Source organism: Drosophila eugracilis, unplaced genomic scaffold (genome assembly GCF_018153835.1).
Source record: "Drosophila eugracilis isolate 14026-0451.02 unplaced genomic scaffold, ASM1815383v1 contig_2163, whole genome shotgun sequence".
Taxonomy (NCBI): Eukaryota; Metazoa; Arthropoda; class Insecta; order Diptera; family Drosophilidae; genus Drosophila; species Drosophila eugracilis.
Window position 1 is genome coordinate 8,679 of NW_024573048.1, and position 15,875 is coordinate 24,553.

The 15,875-nt window shown below is 40.8% G+C and overlaps 3 protein-coding genes across 4 annotated transcripts; 1 reads left to right on the top strand and 2 right to left on the bottom strand.

The window, feature by feature from the left end:
• Positions 1-478: 478 nt before the first annotated feature.
• LOC108103996 lies at positions 479-5,740 on the bottom strand. The gene is made up of 4 exons (XM_017209784.2): positions 5,444-5,740; positions 4,600-5,357; positions 831-1,409; positions 479-762 (listed from the first exon to the last, which is right to left on the bottom strand). Exons 1-4 carry the CDS (start codon positions 5,720-5,722, stop codon positions 654-656), a joined length of 1,725 nt encoding a protein of 574 aa, XP_017065273.2. The 5' UTR covers positions 5,723-5,740; the 3' UTR covers positions 479-653.
• A 79-nt stretch (positions 5,741-5,819) lies between these two features.
• LOC108103997 (transforming growth factor beta-1-induced transcript 1 protein) lies at positions 5,820-12,605 on the top strand. 2 transcript variants are annotated; one of them, XM_017209785.2, is made up of 5 exons: positions 5,820-6,005; positions 6,600-6,659; positions 10,379-10,603; positions 11,745-11,978; positions 12,041-12,605. In XM_017209785.2, the coding sequence occupies exons 2-5, from the start codon at positions 6,657-6,659 to the stop codon at positions 12,116-12,118; spliced, it is 540 nt and encodes a 179-aa protein (XP_017065274.1). In that variant the 5' UTR covers positions 5,820-6,005; positions 6,600-6,656; the 3' UTR covers positions 12,119-12,605. The 2 variants fall into 2 exon arrangements, with proteins under 2 accessions (XP_017065274.1, XP_017065275.1); XM_017209786.2 differs by having other exon boundaries at positions 5,820-6,000.
• A 146-nt stretch (positions 12,606-12,751) lies between these two features.
• On the bottom strand, positions 12,752-15,865 carry LOC108103982. Its single transcript, XM_017209767.2, has 3 exons — positions 15,719-15,865; positions 15,516-15,663; positions 12,752-15,461 (listed from the first exon to the last, which is right to left on the bottom strand). Exons 2-3 carry the CDS (start codon positions 15,582-15,584, stop codon positions 12,936-12,938), a joined length of 2,595 nt encoding a protein of 864 aa, XP_017065256.2. The 5' UTR covers positions 15,585-15,663; positions 15,719-15,865; the 3' UTR covers positions 12,752-12,935.
• Between the last annotated feature and the right edge of the window lie 10 nt (positions 15,866-15,875).

Genomic DNA, 15,875 nt, shown 5'->3' on the forward strand with positions numbered 1-15,875 from the left:
GGTATAGGGGCTTGAAGTGTTGGTTGTAAGCTGTATAAAACATACATTGTTTTAGCCATGCGGCTTGTTTTAACAAAATTAGACCTAAGAAACTGCAACAAAGTCGGGCACTCTACTGCCAAAAGACGTATACTTAATTTTGGGCGCAAGAATATCAATTCAGCCAAAAATGGTCCAAATGAGGAATGTAATACCTAATAGGGCTTGGTTTTGTCAACGTTATAGGTATAAACTGACAATTTTCCTTTAAAAAGCGTTTACACTATTTTCCGTTGTAAAAAAGTTGACACGACTTCAAAAATGGCCGAATTGGGAATGTCATACCTTGTTGGGCCCGTTATTTGATTTCATGTCGTTGTCCAGCTGTTGGATACACAAACCAGTCAGTATTTAAGTTAAGTTAATTTTAAAAATATAATTATTTTATTATTATGCTTGCCTACTTTTGGGGTTCATATCAAATAAATAGTAGTCTCGATTTCCACACATACAACAAATTTTATATTTACATTATTGTTTTTATACAATTTTTAAAATCGCACAATTTGTAATACACTCCCAATTTGTCAAATATATTATATCAGTTAGGATATAATTAATCAATTTAAAAGCTCTGCGTTAAGTTGTGTAAAATATGAAAGTCGCCGATATATCTATAAAGTAAATTTACGTCCTACAAGATTTTTGATATAGTTTGCCACACTACGATGAAATTCAACATCCAAGCTCTTGATTAGATGCGAACTGAGATTGCTGGCCACTCTATAATGATGAAAAATGTATAAAGTATTATTATATAAACTATAGGTATTTCGATCTTATATTCTCACTTGGCATATATTTTCCAGGGTACTGAGCTTCGCGAATTATTGTAGAAACAGCTGCGATTGCAGTGAGCCTGAAAGCGGTCTCGATCCTTAAGGAGGCTGTTCCACGGATCAAATGATTCTGCAGATTGCGGATTCTCGATGCAATTTCCTTCTGGGGCGGAGGAACAGCTCTGCTGCTTTTGGTTCTCCTTTTGGCGTCGCTGTTCCCGGCAGTTTATCACCATCTGTTTGTGCCGCTCCAGTTCTGCCCTTTCCCGCATCGCCTTTTCCTGGCGATCGTTCAGTGGATAATAGTCGACAGGGTGACCGGTAGGTAGATTATCTCCCTGCTGATTAGGTCTTCTTCCATTTCTTTGAAACTCCGCCTCCATATAGTCTAGTACTTTCTTTTCGTCCTGCAGCTCCTCCTCCAAAGTGCGAGAGAAGTAGGTATAACCGTTGGGATCCCGCAAGACCTTAACCTCCTTGAAACGTTCGTCGCCGGGTCGCAGTTTCTGCTGCAGCTTTTGGCGCTCCTTCAAGTAACGATGTCCTTCCCAGAACTTCTCACTGTATGGAGACTCATCCAGGCTAAGGGGTCTACAAAAAACAGAGCAACCAATCAATCAAGGGGAAGTTATATAACATTATTTATGTATCAGTAATTAACTCTTTTATAGTACTTCTTAATATTGATAAGGATTTGATTGACATGCACAAGATTATTTAAAGAGACATACTTTAAAGCCAGAAGTCAAGAAATAGAAATGATAATATCAAACCTATACTGGTATTCCCTCTATAGATAAAGTTGAGTTATTGCATCAGCTTGGTGTTATTCCCCTGGAAAGAGGTGTCCGGGGAGCTGTTGGCATTAGCTTTCATATGGGCTGCCGTCACGCAAGTTTTCTTACCCCTCCGGGAACTGCACACGAACTTCCAAGCCCCCAAAAAATAATGAACAAAAACCAAACCTCCCAGCCATCCACCCCTTCTTTCTTTTCTGCAGTGATAGTGGAAGGCAGAGGCCTCAAGGCCAATACCAAAAATAGGAAAATTAAAACAAATCGTTTTGTCCAAAGCACCATTTTTAAATACCCTTTATATATTTTCTTTTCGTAATTTTTAGTCGATATATTGCTCTATGTGAGGAAAGGCAAATAATATTTTTTTTTTAGATAAACTTCTTGGCTTTTTGATGACGTAGATTCTAGATATTTGTGACGGCTTTTATTATATTGTTATGTATTACTTTACAATTATATTTATATTTGAATTTGGAGTCACTTTAAAGTAATTATTAGAAGGTTTATTATACGAAACCCTTACATTTTTGAAAGACATTTTATAGCCATAAGGCACTGAATGCTTATCTAGAGTAAAAATTACGCGATTCATTCATTTGTTCCTTTATTCATTGCCTAGGTCACTTGGGTTAAGGTTGTGGCCCCTTAGCCACCCAACCAACCCTCTTCTTCTTTAGAAACCCCCTTCGAATCGCAGTGATAGCGCACGTAAATAATATGACACAATCAAACTTGGAAATGGAGAAGCCAAAAACCGTAGAAGAATTAATTAATAAACACCGCCCGATGAGGCAACCCTCTGCCAGAAAGAGATAGGGAGCATTGAGGTTTGCTAAATGGCAAAGCCAAATTTATTGATCAAACAAATAAAGCGCATCGGCAACAAGAAAAAAAAAACAAAAAGAAATCAACTTGGCTAGAAAAAATTCAGAGTGGAGAAAATGACGAAATAAAGTCATGAGAACTAAGTGGGTTCTGGATTTATGGGTGGCTATATCGAAAGGTTAAAAGGGTTGCAGTTGAGTAGAGCCCAGCACTATTTATAGCCCCCCAGCTATTAACCGATATCGGAGTTTGGCAAGGTAAATATAGTCACACACGTAGCTATAGCTCAGTATATGCACACTATACATATACACATAATATACGCCCATATAACGCAAATTCCAACTGCAAACAGTTGTCGATTAGCGCCCGGTGATCGTAGTATTTGATTACGGGCGTTCTTCATATCAGCAAAAGACCAACTTGCAAAAAAGCCAAAAAAAAAATGAACAAAAACCAACAACTGCTTAATTTGCACACTCTAAAGACAAAAAAAAACAAACAGAAAAAAATGTGAGACATGAGACATTAACGGAGCCAGTAATGACCCAAAAACCAGAACCATATAAAGCCAGTAATCCAAAATATCAGAGGGAGAGCATCGTGCAAGGCGACCCTGAACTTGCCATTAGTCACCGGCTTTGACTATCTTAACGGTTAGATAAAACTAAGCCTTTATGCCGGGGAAGTTTGCAAATGAAATACAAAATGTAATATTTAAAGTGGGATTTTGCTGGTATAATAAAAAATGCACCGCCGTATTAATCATATGAAAACAATTAACATAATTAAATTGAAATTAGTATTTAAATCGATCTTTAGCATTTCGAATTTCGAACAGTTGGGGGTACACAAGTAGCAACCGATAAAAACTTAGGGGGTTTCCTAGTTCTGATAAAATGCTAAAAACTTTCATAATAATGATAATTTCAAATGAATTCCATGATATAACAATGCTTATTACACTTTTAAGGTGGCTGCCACTTTTAAGTTTATGGCACTATTTTGGCTGCCATAAAATTGATAAGTGGGCGAATAACAAAAAAAGTGTTTAAAATTCAGGTACGTAATAAAATGCCAATCAATAAAATTGTCCACAAATATTTTTAAGGAAAAGTGTATAATGTCCGGACGTACAAAGTTTAGGAACTTTGACTGGAAAATAATAATATTTCGTAAGCATTACAGGGTATAACGACTATCGAATAGGCTTATAGAATTGGAGCCAAAAAAAGGGTCAAAAGAAGAGAGTACGAAAAAGAGAGTTCGAAAACCAAAACAAAATAAAGCAAAATAAAAACCAAAATATAACAGAGGGCCTTGTTGTTGGTGTGGTTTTTGCTATTGCTCCTTTCTTAGTTATTATTTAGCTGTTGTTGTTGCTTTAAATGCCGGCTGAGGTGAATTAGTGTATATGAGTAACTTCTACACGGGCAGAGCATCGACAGTGAAGCCGGCAGAGCAGATGGCGTCAGCGGAGGAGCATTGCCAGCTGACTCCCACTCTCGCTCCCCATTGCCCTCTGTCTTGCTCGACCCCACACTCTCTCAGCTGACGACCGGCGATGACATCATTTTGGCGCTGGCTCTGCCGCTGAGAAGTCGCAATCGCAGCGCCGCTGCGTCGCTGCTACTCGGACAGTGGAGGTAAGCAAAATAGCAGTAAAAATCACAGTAACTTGGATTATTTTCACGTATTAACGTATCTATGGGTATTTTATAAACTTTGTTATTTGAAATATTGAACCTATTATAGCAGTATCTTAATTTTTAAAATATATTTCCTTGTAATATATTAAAAATATTTAACTTTTATAGTTTTCCCCATAAAAATTGCCTAACAATCAGAAATTTCACGTTACAATTATCGATCTCTCTTTCTGCACCTCAGCTGTATGGGGCACTTACAGCATCTGGAGAAACATTATTTGATTATTATTTTTAGATATTGCTGCCACCTGGGTAGCCAACCGAAACCGTAACCATTAAACCGTTTGAACCGTAATAACCGAATCAATTTTATAGCCGTAACTGAAAAAAGTAACTATTATTGGTTTTTAAAAATTACATTTGCCGACTTCTAAAACTATTTTACCCATTTTTTTAAATTAATTTTTAATAGTAAAGAGTTTTTAAATAGATTTTTCTAGGAATACTCACAGCATCTGGAGCAGCATCAGCATGGTGTCCCGGGAGAGATCCCCGGTTGAGCTGCCCACAATGTCCACGATGCCCTTGTCGTGCTGCTCGGACCGCTGCAGAAGCTCCAGCAGCGCATCCCGCTGAGCCGGCGGCAGACGCTGCGGATTCTGGACGAGCGGTACGACTTCGGGCAAGAGACTACAATCACGATCCTCTTCCGAATTACCGATCATTACATCAGTTTGCGACATAGTGTAGTTACTTCGGGCGCTGAGCATTGGCGAACCAGCTGGAACTGGCGGTGGTTGCCCCATCTGGCGGCTAACCCCCTTGGAGACCTTGGTCCCACCTATTTTCTTGGTGCCTGCGACAGACTGTGGGGGTGAATCATAATCGGTAGCTCGCTCGATCCTCGTAAGGAGCAGCTCCAACTGTTGGTGGGCCTCCGCCAGAGATTTGTTTTTAACAGGCTGACAAGGTGGACGTGAGCGGTGCTTAGTAGGTGGACATGGGTGGCTGGCGAATTGTGAACATAGATGAGAGTCGACCTTTGCACGAACATCCCGAAGATTTTGACGTTTCCTAGTGCAAGGCGGTGGTAGAGCAGGTTTCCGAAACGCTGGAGCAGACTGCCTACCAAAGGCTGATCGAGAGGTTTGTGCCAATGGTTGCTGATTCGAGGTCTTGACCTCCGGTGACCGCCGGTTCCGTTGAGTCACAGTGCGACGATCCTTTGGAGTCGCATCATCCGAATAAGGATTTAATAAGCCAAGAGCCTTGTAAGTATTTATATAATTATTTATAGAAATTTAATTAACTGGTTGATTATTTTATGGACTATATGGATTAGGATTAGCCATACCTTGGCTGACAATATTTGCTTTGGTGGTTTTGGCGTTGGTGGCTGTCGTTGTATCTCCCGATCCCGCTTTATCCAAGTGGTGGTACTGAAGGGTCGCACCACGGCAATGTTACCGGGTGAGGGCGGCGCCAACCTGCACCTCTTGAGGACAGGGCTCTTGTGCCGCTGTCCTCTCGAGGTCATCGTATCGCGGACACTGCGCCTGCGCACCAACTGACGCGACGACGACGCCGGCAGCGACGGCAGCAGCAGCTCCGGCCCTACTAATTTCAATTCCATACCGTCGCTGCTCTTCTGCTACTCCTCGGTCGCACCTCTGCTGCTGCGCTGCCTCGCACGCCGGCAACTGTCGGCGGTTTAGTTTCAGTTTCTTGGTCGACGCTCGCCGGTTCGGTTCGATACGATCCGATCCGATTTATATAACTATACTATATAGCCCCGTGCGAAATACGATTCGCGGTGTTTTTGGCCTGTTTTTTTTTCGCGCTCTGCCAACGTTTCGCGTGTTTTTTATCGTCGCCACTGCCCTTTTCTATCCCGGTTTTCAACTGAAATTTGTACGGTACACAAAAGAAAACAAACAAAAACACAAAAAAATATATACGCAAAATTCCGAGGGGAAACTTTTTAATATTTGCTGCAATTACTTGAATTGTTTGATGCCGTCTGTTTTTTTTTATATTTCAAAGTTGACAGCTTTTGCTAGAGGGTTACTTTGTTTTGTCGAGGTGTGATGGGTCAGATTTGGTATTCAATTTATGGAGTTTGTGAAGAAATTATTTAAATTTATGTTATGTATTATGTTGTAATGAAGAATTAAATGTTAAGTTTACCACTGTTAAATGTAATTATTACATTTTTAAACTATTTTTCAATTTTATACCTAAGAAACTCTAGTATTTGTACTTAATAAGTTGGTTAACAGATTAGTTGGTTAACAGATTATTATGTTAGTGAACAACAGATAAGCATAAAAATATGTTTTCATTAGGAATTCCTTTGCAAATATTTCATTTTAGCAGGCCGTGAAATCAGTGTGTTGTTTTTATTTTTTGTTTACGTTATCCCCTTCACCAGTTAGTGCCTGTTTTCTCTCCGTAACAACAGCTTACCTAAAACTAATGTCAACCATATATTTTTTTTGATTTTTTTTAAGTTCAAAAATCAACGAAAAAGTTCAACTTAAGGAACGGGCAGCGAAACAGCAAACAAAATGGTAAGTGAAATATTTTAACCATTTCGGTGCGGAAAAAAGTGTGGGTAGTGGGAGGCTGGGTGCTCCAAATGCAAATCACTTTCCAACTGGTCGCCCAGCTGGCTGGCGTTGTCGCCCAAACGAAAGCCCAAATCCAAATCCAGTCCCAATTCTCCGGCGTGGGCGTTTTTCAAACAGGTTGGAGATTGCTCATACGCCGCATTGGCCACCCATTCATAGAGTGTGTGTGTGTTTGGATTTTCCGCTTTCGGTTTTCGGCCTATAAGTTTTCAGTTTTCGGTTTTCGGTTTTCTGCTTTCCATGTGCAAGATTCATGGCACAAGTGTGTGAGCGGAATTTTGAGAGTGTCAACTGCCAGCGAAATCAACTAAAACCAACTGAAATTGTCATCCATCTGGCTTTTGGCTACCAAAAAAACAGAGACAAAAAAAAACAAACAAACAAAAAAATAAAATTCACGCACACTCGAATATGGTTTGGTTGCCTTATTAGACTTTATGTTAATTACCATACTAAAAATAAGAAAATATATACAAAAAACAAAAATAGTAAGACCGCGAAAAAACGATTTTCAAGAGTTACCAAGAGTGCTTGCCTAGTAGGCGTTTATCATGTCGTGTTTTGGAAAATATTCGAGATTCGAACAGTGTTTATCAGTGGGCGAAAGCAAAAGTTCGGATTAAGGGCCTCGCTTTCCATAAATATATTTGTCTGTATTTATGTATGTACATATTTATATATATATTTACCGACCTAAGGTTAAGCTAAGCCCAGAATGATGATATCATCCCTTGCTCTTTACACACACAAAAATATCATCAATTTACAAAGCGATTTATTCGTTGTCCGCTTAATAAAATGAGCCATATAAATCAGCCACTTTGGCGAGCCTGCTTAACCAGAAGGTTTTGAAGAGTCATCACCGCGATCATCATCATCATCATCATCATTATACTATACTATAATAATCGAGATCGGAGAGAGAGTGATGGTCTGGCTAGAGTCTCGTCTCGTCTCGACTGATAAATGAAATTGGTTTATTCACCCGACTAACAAACGGCACGGAAATAAATGCTAGTTTTGACTTTTTGGGCTTGGCACATTTCCTAACCTAAGCTAAGGCCAATTTGTTAGACTTTGGCTTTGTGATCTTTAAATAGTTTCCTTAATAGTAGAATAGAAAAGGTTTTATAAGATGTTCTCAACAACTGTGGATCGTTCTATAGAAATTTGGGCTTCCTTTTAGCCTAACATAAACTGTATTTGACTTACCATTTCCTATTTTAAAGTTATTATTCCATTAGTTATACTTTCTATTTTCTTTAATAATCAAGAAAGTTCTATAATTTTGTTAAATTTATGACTTACTTCCTGTTGTCTTAAACTATTCTAGCAGATCTTCAAGTTAATTCCCAAAACTGTTTCCCAAATTTCAAAATGTTTTCGCTATACAGAAAGTCTTTGAATAATCCACTCGATCGATCTTCGGCAAAAGTTTGCCTGCAGATAATCTTATTTATATACAATTTGCCGTATATTACAAAGCCATTTCGGCATTTCACTCACAGTTTAAATGGGATAATAGCCATTACGTATACGCATAGTGTGCCACACGATGCTTAGAGCGTGTGGGGGATCTTCTGCTTATTGGAGGCGTCTGCTACAAATTATCCAATCCAAGGCAAAACAGGCCATATATATATTCGTATAACATATACATATACCAAGCCATATTTCGTTGCTCCTCGCTGATTGACAACTCTGATTGATGGCCACAAAGCAAAACAATAACAACAATCGAGAGCACTTGACGCCACCCCCTCGAATTGCCACCCAAGCCCCCTGGAAATTTTCTATGCATCCAATGATTCATGCATTCAATATTTTAATTATCGCCTATGAATAAACCAAATACAAAAAGGCAAGAAACTGTGAAATTGTTTTCAACTTGTTGCGGTGGCCTCTGATGTGCTGTTTATATATATTTCTCTTCTTCTTTTTGTAATTGTTACTATTTTTTTTTGTTTTCTTTTTTGCTGCATCTGCTTGTGTTGTTCTTGGCAATTTCAAGGGGAAAATATTGGAATCGCTTGCACTATGGCGGCAATTAACTGATAAGAAATGCAAATCGTCAACAGAATCGTAATGAACGTGAAAATTGCAATTCAAACTAAACTGAGTAAGAGAAATGCGGGCAGACAGTGGGTTAAATGATGGGTTAACAGGCAACTTCGATTCTTAATTAGTTCAATTTATGGATTCTGCTATGCCTTTAAGCATCCAAGTAGAAGGTTGTTGAACCTTCCTTTGGCCAATTACAATTTACTTAAAATAATAAAATATATTATTACTTAACTCCTTGTAGTTTTATCTTGGTTTCAATTTGTTTGTTTGTTTGCTGCCCATTAGACGCTGAACATTTTGCTTGATTTCGGTTGCCTGGCTTGTTTTTGGCGTGTGTGTGTTTTGTTTGTATTCTGGTTGTGTGTGGCCTTTTGTTATTGTTTTCTTTATCCAAGCAAACTTATTTGAAGTGTGTGCGAGAGAGCTGCTGCCCTTGGCCCCCTAAGAGTGCCCCCTCTCTTTCTTTTGGCATAAACCCCTCTATCTTTCTCGTGCGTGTTTGTTTAATTTGATTCTAACTCTAGCGATGATCTAAGTGAGACGTCGTCTAATGCATAAAGAAATGCTTGTTGTTCCTACATCTGGCATAAAACTTTAAACAAAAAAAAAGCAAGGAAATGTGCGTTTAATTTGTGCAAATTAAATTTTTCAAAATTACGGCACACCAAAATGTAAATAAAATCGCAACTGCAAAGCATCGAAAGAGCCCTCTCTTGCGATTTGCATATAATTCACTTGATTTGGCTTATTTATGGCTGCCTTTAGCTGCATTTTCATGAGAAATCGTTGCAGTTTTAGAATTCATTTAATGTAGGTGGCCAGTTGGCTAGATGGACAACACCCAACTTCTTACCTGACTTCTTGGGTGGCACATCCTGTCCCAGCTGAAAGCCACCAAGTGTTAATGGCCCAAACGTGCTAGGCTAGTTAATGTCATTGTTAGACCTCTTGCTGGGCATACTAAAAGCTAATGGCTGAGCATGGGCAACAAATGTAGAGGTGTTGGCCCTAAAAAACACAATTACGCCTAAATTCGGAAGGTGCTTATGGTCAAACGAATAAAGATTACTTTAGAGTTTAGCTTTTCAAAACTGCATACTTTTGGGGTCAACTTTCTTTCTTAAAAGAAGCTATGAACTTTCAAATATTTGAAACTTTAAAACCTTACTCCTTAAAATCTTATCCAGAACTCTTGTGGCAACCCACTTGTCTAACTCATTAGTGTATAATATGTTAATGTTATTATTGCTGCTGCTTTGTAAATAATTTTACGCTGATGCTCATCGTTTATTGTAGTATATAGTATATATATATATATATATATACATATAGATTTTGATATTTGTGCCGGGGATTCTTTGGGCTGGGGCCTTTGGCATTTGGTATTGGGTTACGTAAAATTGCGCCAGCAGCTGTCTCTGCGGTTTTTGAACCCGCCGATGAGTTGATGAATCTCAGATGAATCTCATTTGCCCGCTCCCAGAATAATTGTCCAGAATTATGGTGTATTATGAAATATTTGAAGTACGTGATTTCCATTTGAAATGTGCGAAATTAATGGCTTCCATCTCCATGTTCTCTTTTTTGTTTTCCAGTCGGAGCCGGCGTCAGTTTGTCACAAGTGCAATGAGGTCATCGAGCAGCGCATCATCACGGCGCTTGGCAAGACTTGGCATCCGGAGCACTTTGCCTGCAAGGACTGTCACAGTCCCATCTCAGAGGCCACCTTCAACATCCAGGCTGATGAGCCCGTCTGCTCTGACTGCTTCGTGAAGAACTACTCGGGCACCTGCTTTGGCTGCCAGCAGCCCATCCTGGAGGTAAGTGATGGGAATGCTTAAGAATATAGCTTATAGTAACGCTTTTTTGTATGCAAATAGTTCTTTCTATACTAATATATTTCCTGAAATATAAGATGCCCTTTTGTATAAGAAATATTTAAATTTTCGCACTACACATATTTGTTTCTTTCCGGAAACCCACAATTAACGTGATTAGAAACGGAATGTTATTTCTCGTTGTACATATACCTAGGTGTATTGTCATCAGTGGTTTTGGTTATCTGCTGGCCCCTCCATAATTCCCATCGTCTGTTTGCCATAAAATCAGCCGCTTTATGAGCATCGTTGTAATGAATATTGTCAACATTTACCTAGATACTCGGCGCCATAAAACCACTTGGATATCTTCTTATATTTGCTCAGTGACGATTTAATTAAGGAAGTGATTGCGATTCCTATTTTTAAAACAATTTCCAATGGAAACATGCAAGAAAGTAGCCAAAGCTTTCTATTTTTATACCTTTTGGGCAGCACCCAAAGCGTTTCTAAAAGCTATCAAATTTTACACCTTTCAAACTGCATTCAAGCACTTCAGGAACCAATGAAAATGTCGGAATATATACTTTTTAATTGCTTCTGAGAATTGTTGGCCAAAATTTAAGCCCTCGCATATACCATAACTAGCCAATATTTTTCCAGCATATTAAATGAATTCATTACTCATAATGATGACGAATAACCACCCAACTCTACCGCTTGTTTTCTAAACTGATTTGAACAAAGTTCTATGTTTAGTGTAAAAGATTTGTAGTTTTTCGCGGAAAAAAATTTTAGGTTGAAAGATTATTTGCACTTTATGGATTACTGAAAATACTTCTATTTGGAGAGCATTTAGTATTCCACTTTTGCTGTTTAAATTTGCGCAAGGTCGGGCTGAACTCATCGTGGGTGTGTGCTCGATTGATTGGCTTTGATTATTATTATAAATAATTCTATATATGCACATTGTGTGCACTCTACGTTATTGGCTATTGGCTGTAACTTGGGGCTTTGGCTTCCCCGATTCTGCAAGAGCGTGAAAGTATGCTAATGATCCATTTAGTTATAGATATTAATATAGTAGCTAGCTATTCACTGCTTAAAACCATGTTTTAATGTAAATTTGTATGTATTTTCCTAGCGCACCATTAAGGCCATGGAGAAGTCGTGGCACGAGGACTGCTTCGTGTGCAACGGACCATGCAAGAAGCCCCTAGTAGGCACTTCCTTCTACGAAAGGGATGGACATCCCTACTGCCGCGTGGACTTCGAGCAGCTGTTTGCCGCCCGCTGTGCCGGATGTGGTCAGCCGATCACGGAGAACGCGATCGTGGCCCTCAATGCCAAGTGGCATCGCGACTGCTTTCAGTGCAAGGTGAGAATCTATAGTTAAATATTAAACTAAGCATATAATTTATTAATATTTTCTGGTTACAGAAGTGCGGCACTCCTATCACGGCCAGTTCGTTTGCCGTGGAGGATAACAAGCCCTTGTGCACGGCTTGCTCCGGCTAAAAGATCCGGACACGCACCCGTACCATTCACTTCAATATCTATGTATATTATCTATTCTTATGGTATTTGTAGTAATCCAATTTGTTAAACCAATCCCCGCAAGAAAGCAAAGCAAGGTCGTGAATATGGAAATGGAAATGAAAATTCCGAGGAGGCGAAAAATTAATAGTTGATGGACAGGAACACGAGAAGTGCATTCGATGGGTGGGTGGTGCGATGTGCGATGGGTGGCGGGGGAGGTGGGTTTTGTTAATGCTTAAAATAATTATAATTCTCCTTAGTTGATATACGCCGTCTGTCCTTCTCTATCTCACTCTCACTCACAAGACCTCGCCCACTCCCCACGCCCCAAAAGAAAAGTCTACCCACTGTGAAGTTCTCTTGATCGTTTTCGAACAGCACACAGTATCTGATAAAATGGTATATAAATCAAAATTAATCTTGAATCATTGTTGATATCTCTTACAAATAAACAAAAAGCAAATTATGATTAAACTTTTCTGTTGGATTGTCAGAAGTAGTAAGTTGGAAATCTAAAAGCAATTTCTTGATAACATTATAGAGAAAAAAGTGAATTATGTAGCTAAGATTTCCTTGACAATTAACCCCTTTAGTTCTTCACTTTCATTCGTTCAAAATTAGCATTTTATTTTCTCTACCAATACTTAACAATTTAGTATTTTTAGTTTCGCTCTTTATCAATGCAGGCGAAGTTAATGATGATAAGAAGTAAGAAGGATTAAGCAATTTTGCAAAACAACAATTTAGACAGTGTCCTGGATGCGATGGCTACAGCCTGCAGGATGGAACTATAAGCCTACTGCCTCTGGTCTGCACCTCCACCTTCGCCGACCTTTTCGCCCAGGATGACGCCCAGCGATCGCATCAGTGGATCGAGCACCTTTTGCACTTGCGAACGAGACACCAAATGCAGGGCATCCACCAAAGCACGATGCAGTTGCTCCTCTCGCGATGCATACTCTGCATTTTCTAGCTGCTGGACATCGTCAATCGGTTGGCCCCGATGACCGAAATTGGGCGGCATGCTCAGCGAACTGGTGGTGCCACCATCGCCGGCCATTTGCATCTGGGTTGGCATATCATCGCCACGAAAGGATTGCATTTCCAGATCGCCAGACAGTTCCGCTGGCTTCGACGCTGTTATATTGAGCGTATTCCTTGGACGACGTGTACGAGGATGCAGTTTATCTACCTGCTGACGTTCCTTGGGCACCAGACGTGGCTCGTATAGCTTAAGATCATTGAGGCACATCTTCAAATCATAGCGCTCGTGAGTGCGAAGCTTCTCCTGCCTGGGCACAGTGGGAGCCCTGGTAGGATTTGCCCTAGAGGACTTCTTCTTCTTCTTTTTGGCAGGGGTGTTAGTGGTGTTGATGTTCTTTGGACCCTTGTGTAGACGCCTCATTGCCTCACGAGCCAATTTGAAGCGCTCCTCCTGCATATCCTCAATAAAGCTGAGAAATCGGGTACACCGTTCCAGCAGGCACTCCACCACCGGATCATTTCGATCTAGCATGCCTTTGTCCAAGCAGCAATTGGTCATCGTGTAGATCATTTCGATGAGGGCACTCAGCTTCTGAGGCACCTTCTCCAGCAGAAAGTATCGTAGTTGTCGCTGATAAGTCTGGATCGACTGCTGCATCAGCCCATAGACGCACACTACCCTTTGGCAGGCCTCATTGGAGGTGGCACTATTGAAACTGGCCACAGTGGTGAGGCGGACGTCGTCAATCATACCCTTTAGGGGATATAAAAAGTTCCTGGAGAAGCGCACACAAAATTCGAAGGCATTGCGCTGACGTTTCAGTCGCTCCTGGGCACTGCAAGTGGGCACCTGGAGTTGCAGCAAACTATTCTGCAGCTTGTCCAGGGCATTAATGATCCGCTCCTGGGTCAAGGTGATCTTGTTGTAGATGCCCAGTTTTTCAAACTTCAGATCTTCCAGGGATTTACTGTAGACCACTATAGGTTTGGGCTTGCGACGTTTGTTTTGCCTTTCGGGTGAGGTCACCACCTCCTTCAGTGGGCTAGGAGGATTCGGTGGATTCATGGTCACGGGAACAGCCTCATCTCCACCGACCGACCTTGCAGAAAGTCGTGACTTAGGGTTCGGCGCGTTTTTTTTATTTCCCTTGACCATCACATTATTCCTACGAAATTTCCCAGCCTTCCTGTCACTTGGTAATGCCTGCCTTTGACTGCCCTTCCTAGGATTCTGAGCCTTGCGCAACTCCAATGGCAGTACATCGACTTCCTGATCCGGATACCTTGCTGCTGGCCGGGTTCGTAAGGTCTCCTCTGATCTCTGCGAGGTATATCTCATGGGCGTGAGACTCCTGAGTAAACTGACCCTGTGTGGGCGGTTTTCCAGCTCAACAAAGCATGGCTGGATGGGATTCCTATCTGCATGATCCAATTCACTGGATGTCAAGCGTGGTCGTGGCTCCACGTAGCGTAGATAGCCCTGACGATCGGCATACTCGTTCTCCAGATCGCTATCCTCCAGGAAAAAGGGTGTCAGTGGTTCTGGCTCTATGGTTCCGTTTTGCTCCATGAATTCGTAGGCCGAATAGGGCGTGGCATTATTAACCTGGCAGACATTAACATTTATCGCCTGTGACATCATCGCCGAGGGCATGATGTCCACCCATTTGGGTTGCGGGTTATGATAGTCCTCGATGGATACATACCCAATATTGCCCTGAGATGCGGCTGGCTCTCTTTCCAAATCCTGGCGTTTTCTCGGCACTTCCTGCCGCCTTTTCAACCGAATCTTTCGCTGTTTGATGGCACTTTTTGGCCCAGATGGTGGTCGCGGTGTGGCTTCGGGACTTGGCATCGGAGTTGACTCACTTATAGTCTGTAGCTCTTCACAAACTTCCCGATGTAGTTCCTTTAATCTCTCGAAGGTATATCCATTATTAACAGCAACCACATTACGATTTTTTTTATTGGACGTGGAAATCTTTTTCCTGTCCCTGGATTTGTTTTTTTGTTTTTTCATAGACTCGGCTCCTCCACAAAGACGTGCAGAACGCTGTGGATATTGTACCGTATCGTTCATCTCATCGTTGTTGTTATCATCTTCATCCTCATTATAGAGGGGATTAGAGTCGAGGGACAGCTGGGTGACCACGTCCAGGTCGCGGGAGGTCACCATGCTGTTAACATCCTGACCAGGATGACGTACCTTGCAGAAGCGCGGCATGCTGGGCAAATGGGATCTACCCGTTTCCCGTTGACGCTTCAACTGCGCCAATTCGGCGCCTCGCATGGCATTATACCGCCGCACCGCATTCGGAATGGATTCCGTTCCAGAAAACTAAGTACCATAGTAAGTGCATATATAAGATATATATTAACCATCCATTCTTACCCGAAACTCAAAGTTGCTGCCTCGACCCGTGTTCTCCAATTCGAAGGAGCACATATCCTGATAATTCATCTTCCACTAGTTCAAACTTACCCACTTCCGTAGTGGATTCTATCCCTCTGTTAAGTTTATTGGTATTTACTCGATTTTCCTTGAAGTTGCTTTTATTTATTAGTATTTTCCTTTTCTTAAGGTTATTTAATTACCGAACTGAATTTTGTTCTGAACGTCTTTCCAAAAATAAAAAAAATTATAGGAAAAGGTCTGAGCTACAAAGTCTGTTGATAGGTTTAGCATGAAAGGTCCGATCGACTTTATTTTCTTCAAAGCCTTTGATCATTCATTCTGTTTAACTTGAACGAC

Excerpts from the sequence above, each read along its gene's own strand:
- LOC108103982 (XM_017209767.2), bottom strand. The coding sequence starts at position 15,584 with ATGAATTATCAGGATATGTGCTCCTTCGAATTGGAGAACACGGGTCGA. Across the intron at positions 15,462-15,515 it reads GCAGCAACTTTGAGTTTCGG|TTTTCTGGAACGGAATCCAT; the intron begins GTAAGAATGGAT and ends TATGGTACTTAG.
- LOC108103997 (XM_017209785.2), top strand. Across the intron at positions 10,604-11,744 it reads GCCAGCAGCCCATCCTGGAG|CGCACCATTAAGGCCATGGA; the intron begins GTAAGTGATGGG and ends GTATTTTCCTAG. Across the intron at positions 11,979-12,040 it reads GCGACTGCTTTCAGTGCAAG|AAGTGCGGCACTCCTATCAC; the intron begins GTGAGAATCTAT and ends TTCTGGTTACAG.
- LOC108103996 (XM_017209784.2), bottom strand. The coding sequence starts at position 5,722 with ATGGAATTGAAATTAGTAGGGCCGGAGCTGCTGCTGCCGTCGCTGCCG. Across the intron at positions 5,358-5,443 it reads AGCAAATATTGTCAGCCAAG|GCTCTTGGCTTATTAAATCC; the intron begins GTATGGCTAATC and ends AATACTTACAAG. Across the intron at positions 1,410-4,599 it reads CTGATGCTGCTCCAGATGCT|ACCCCTTAGCCTGGATGAGT; the intron begins GTGAGTATTCCT and ends TGTTTTTTGTAG.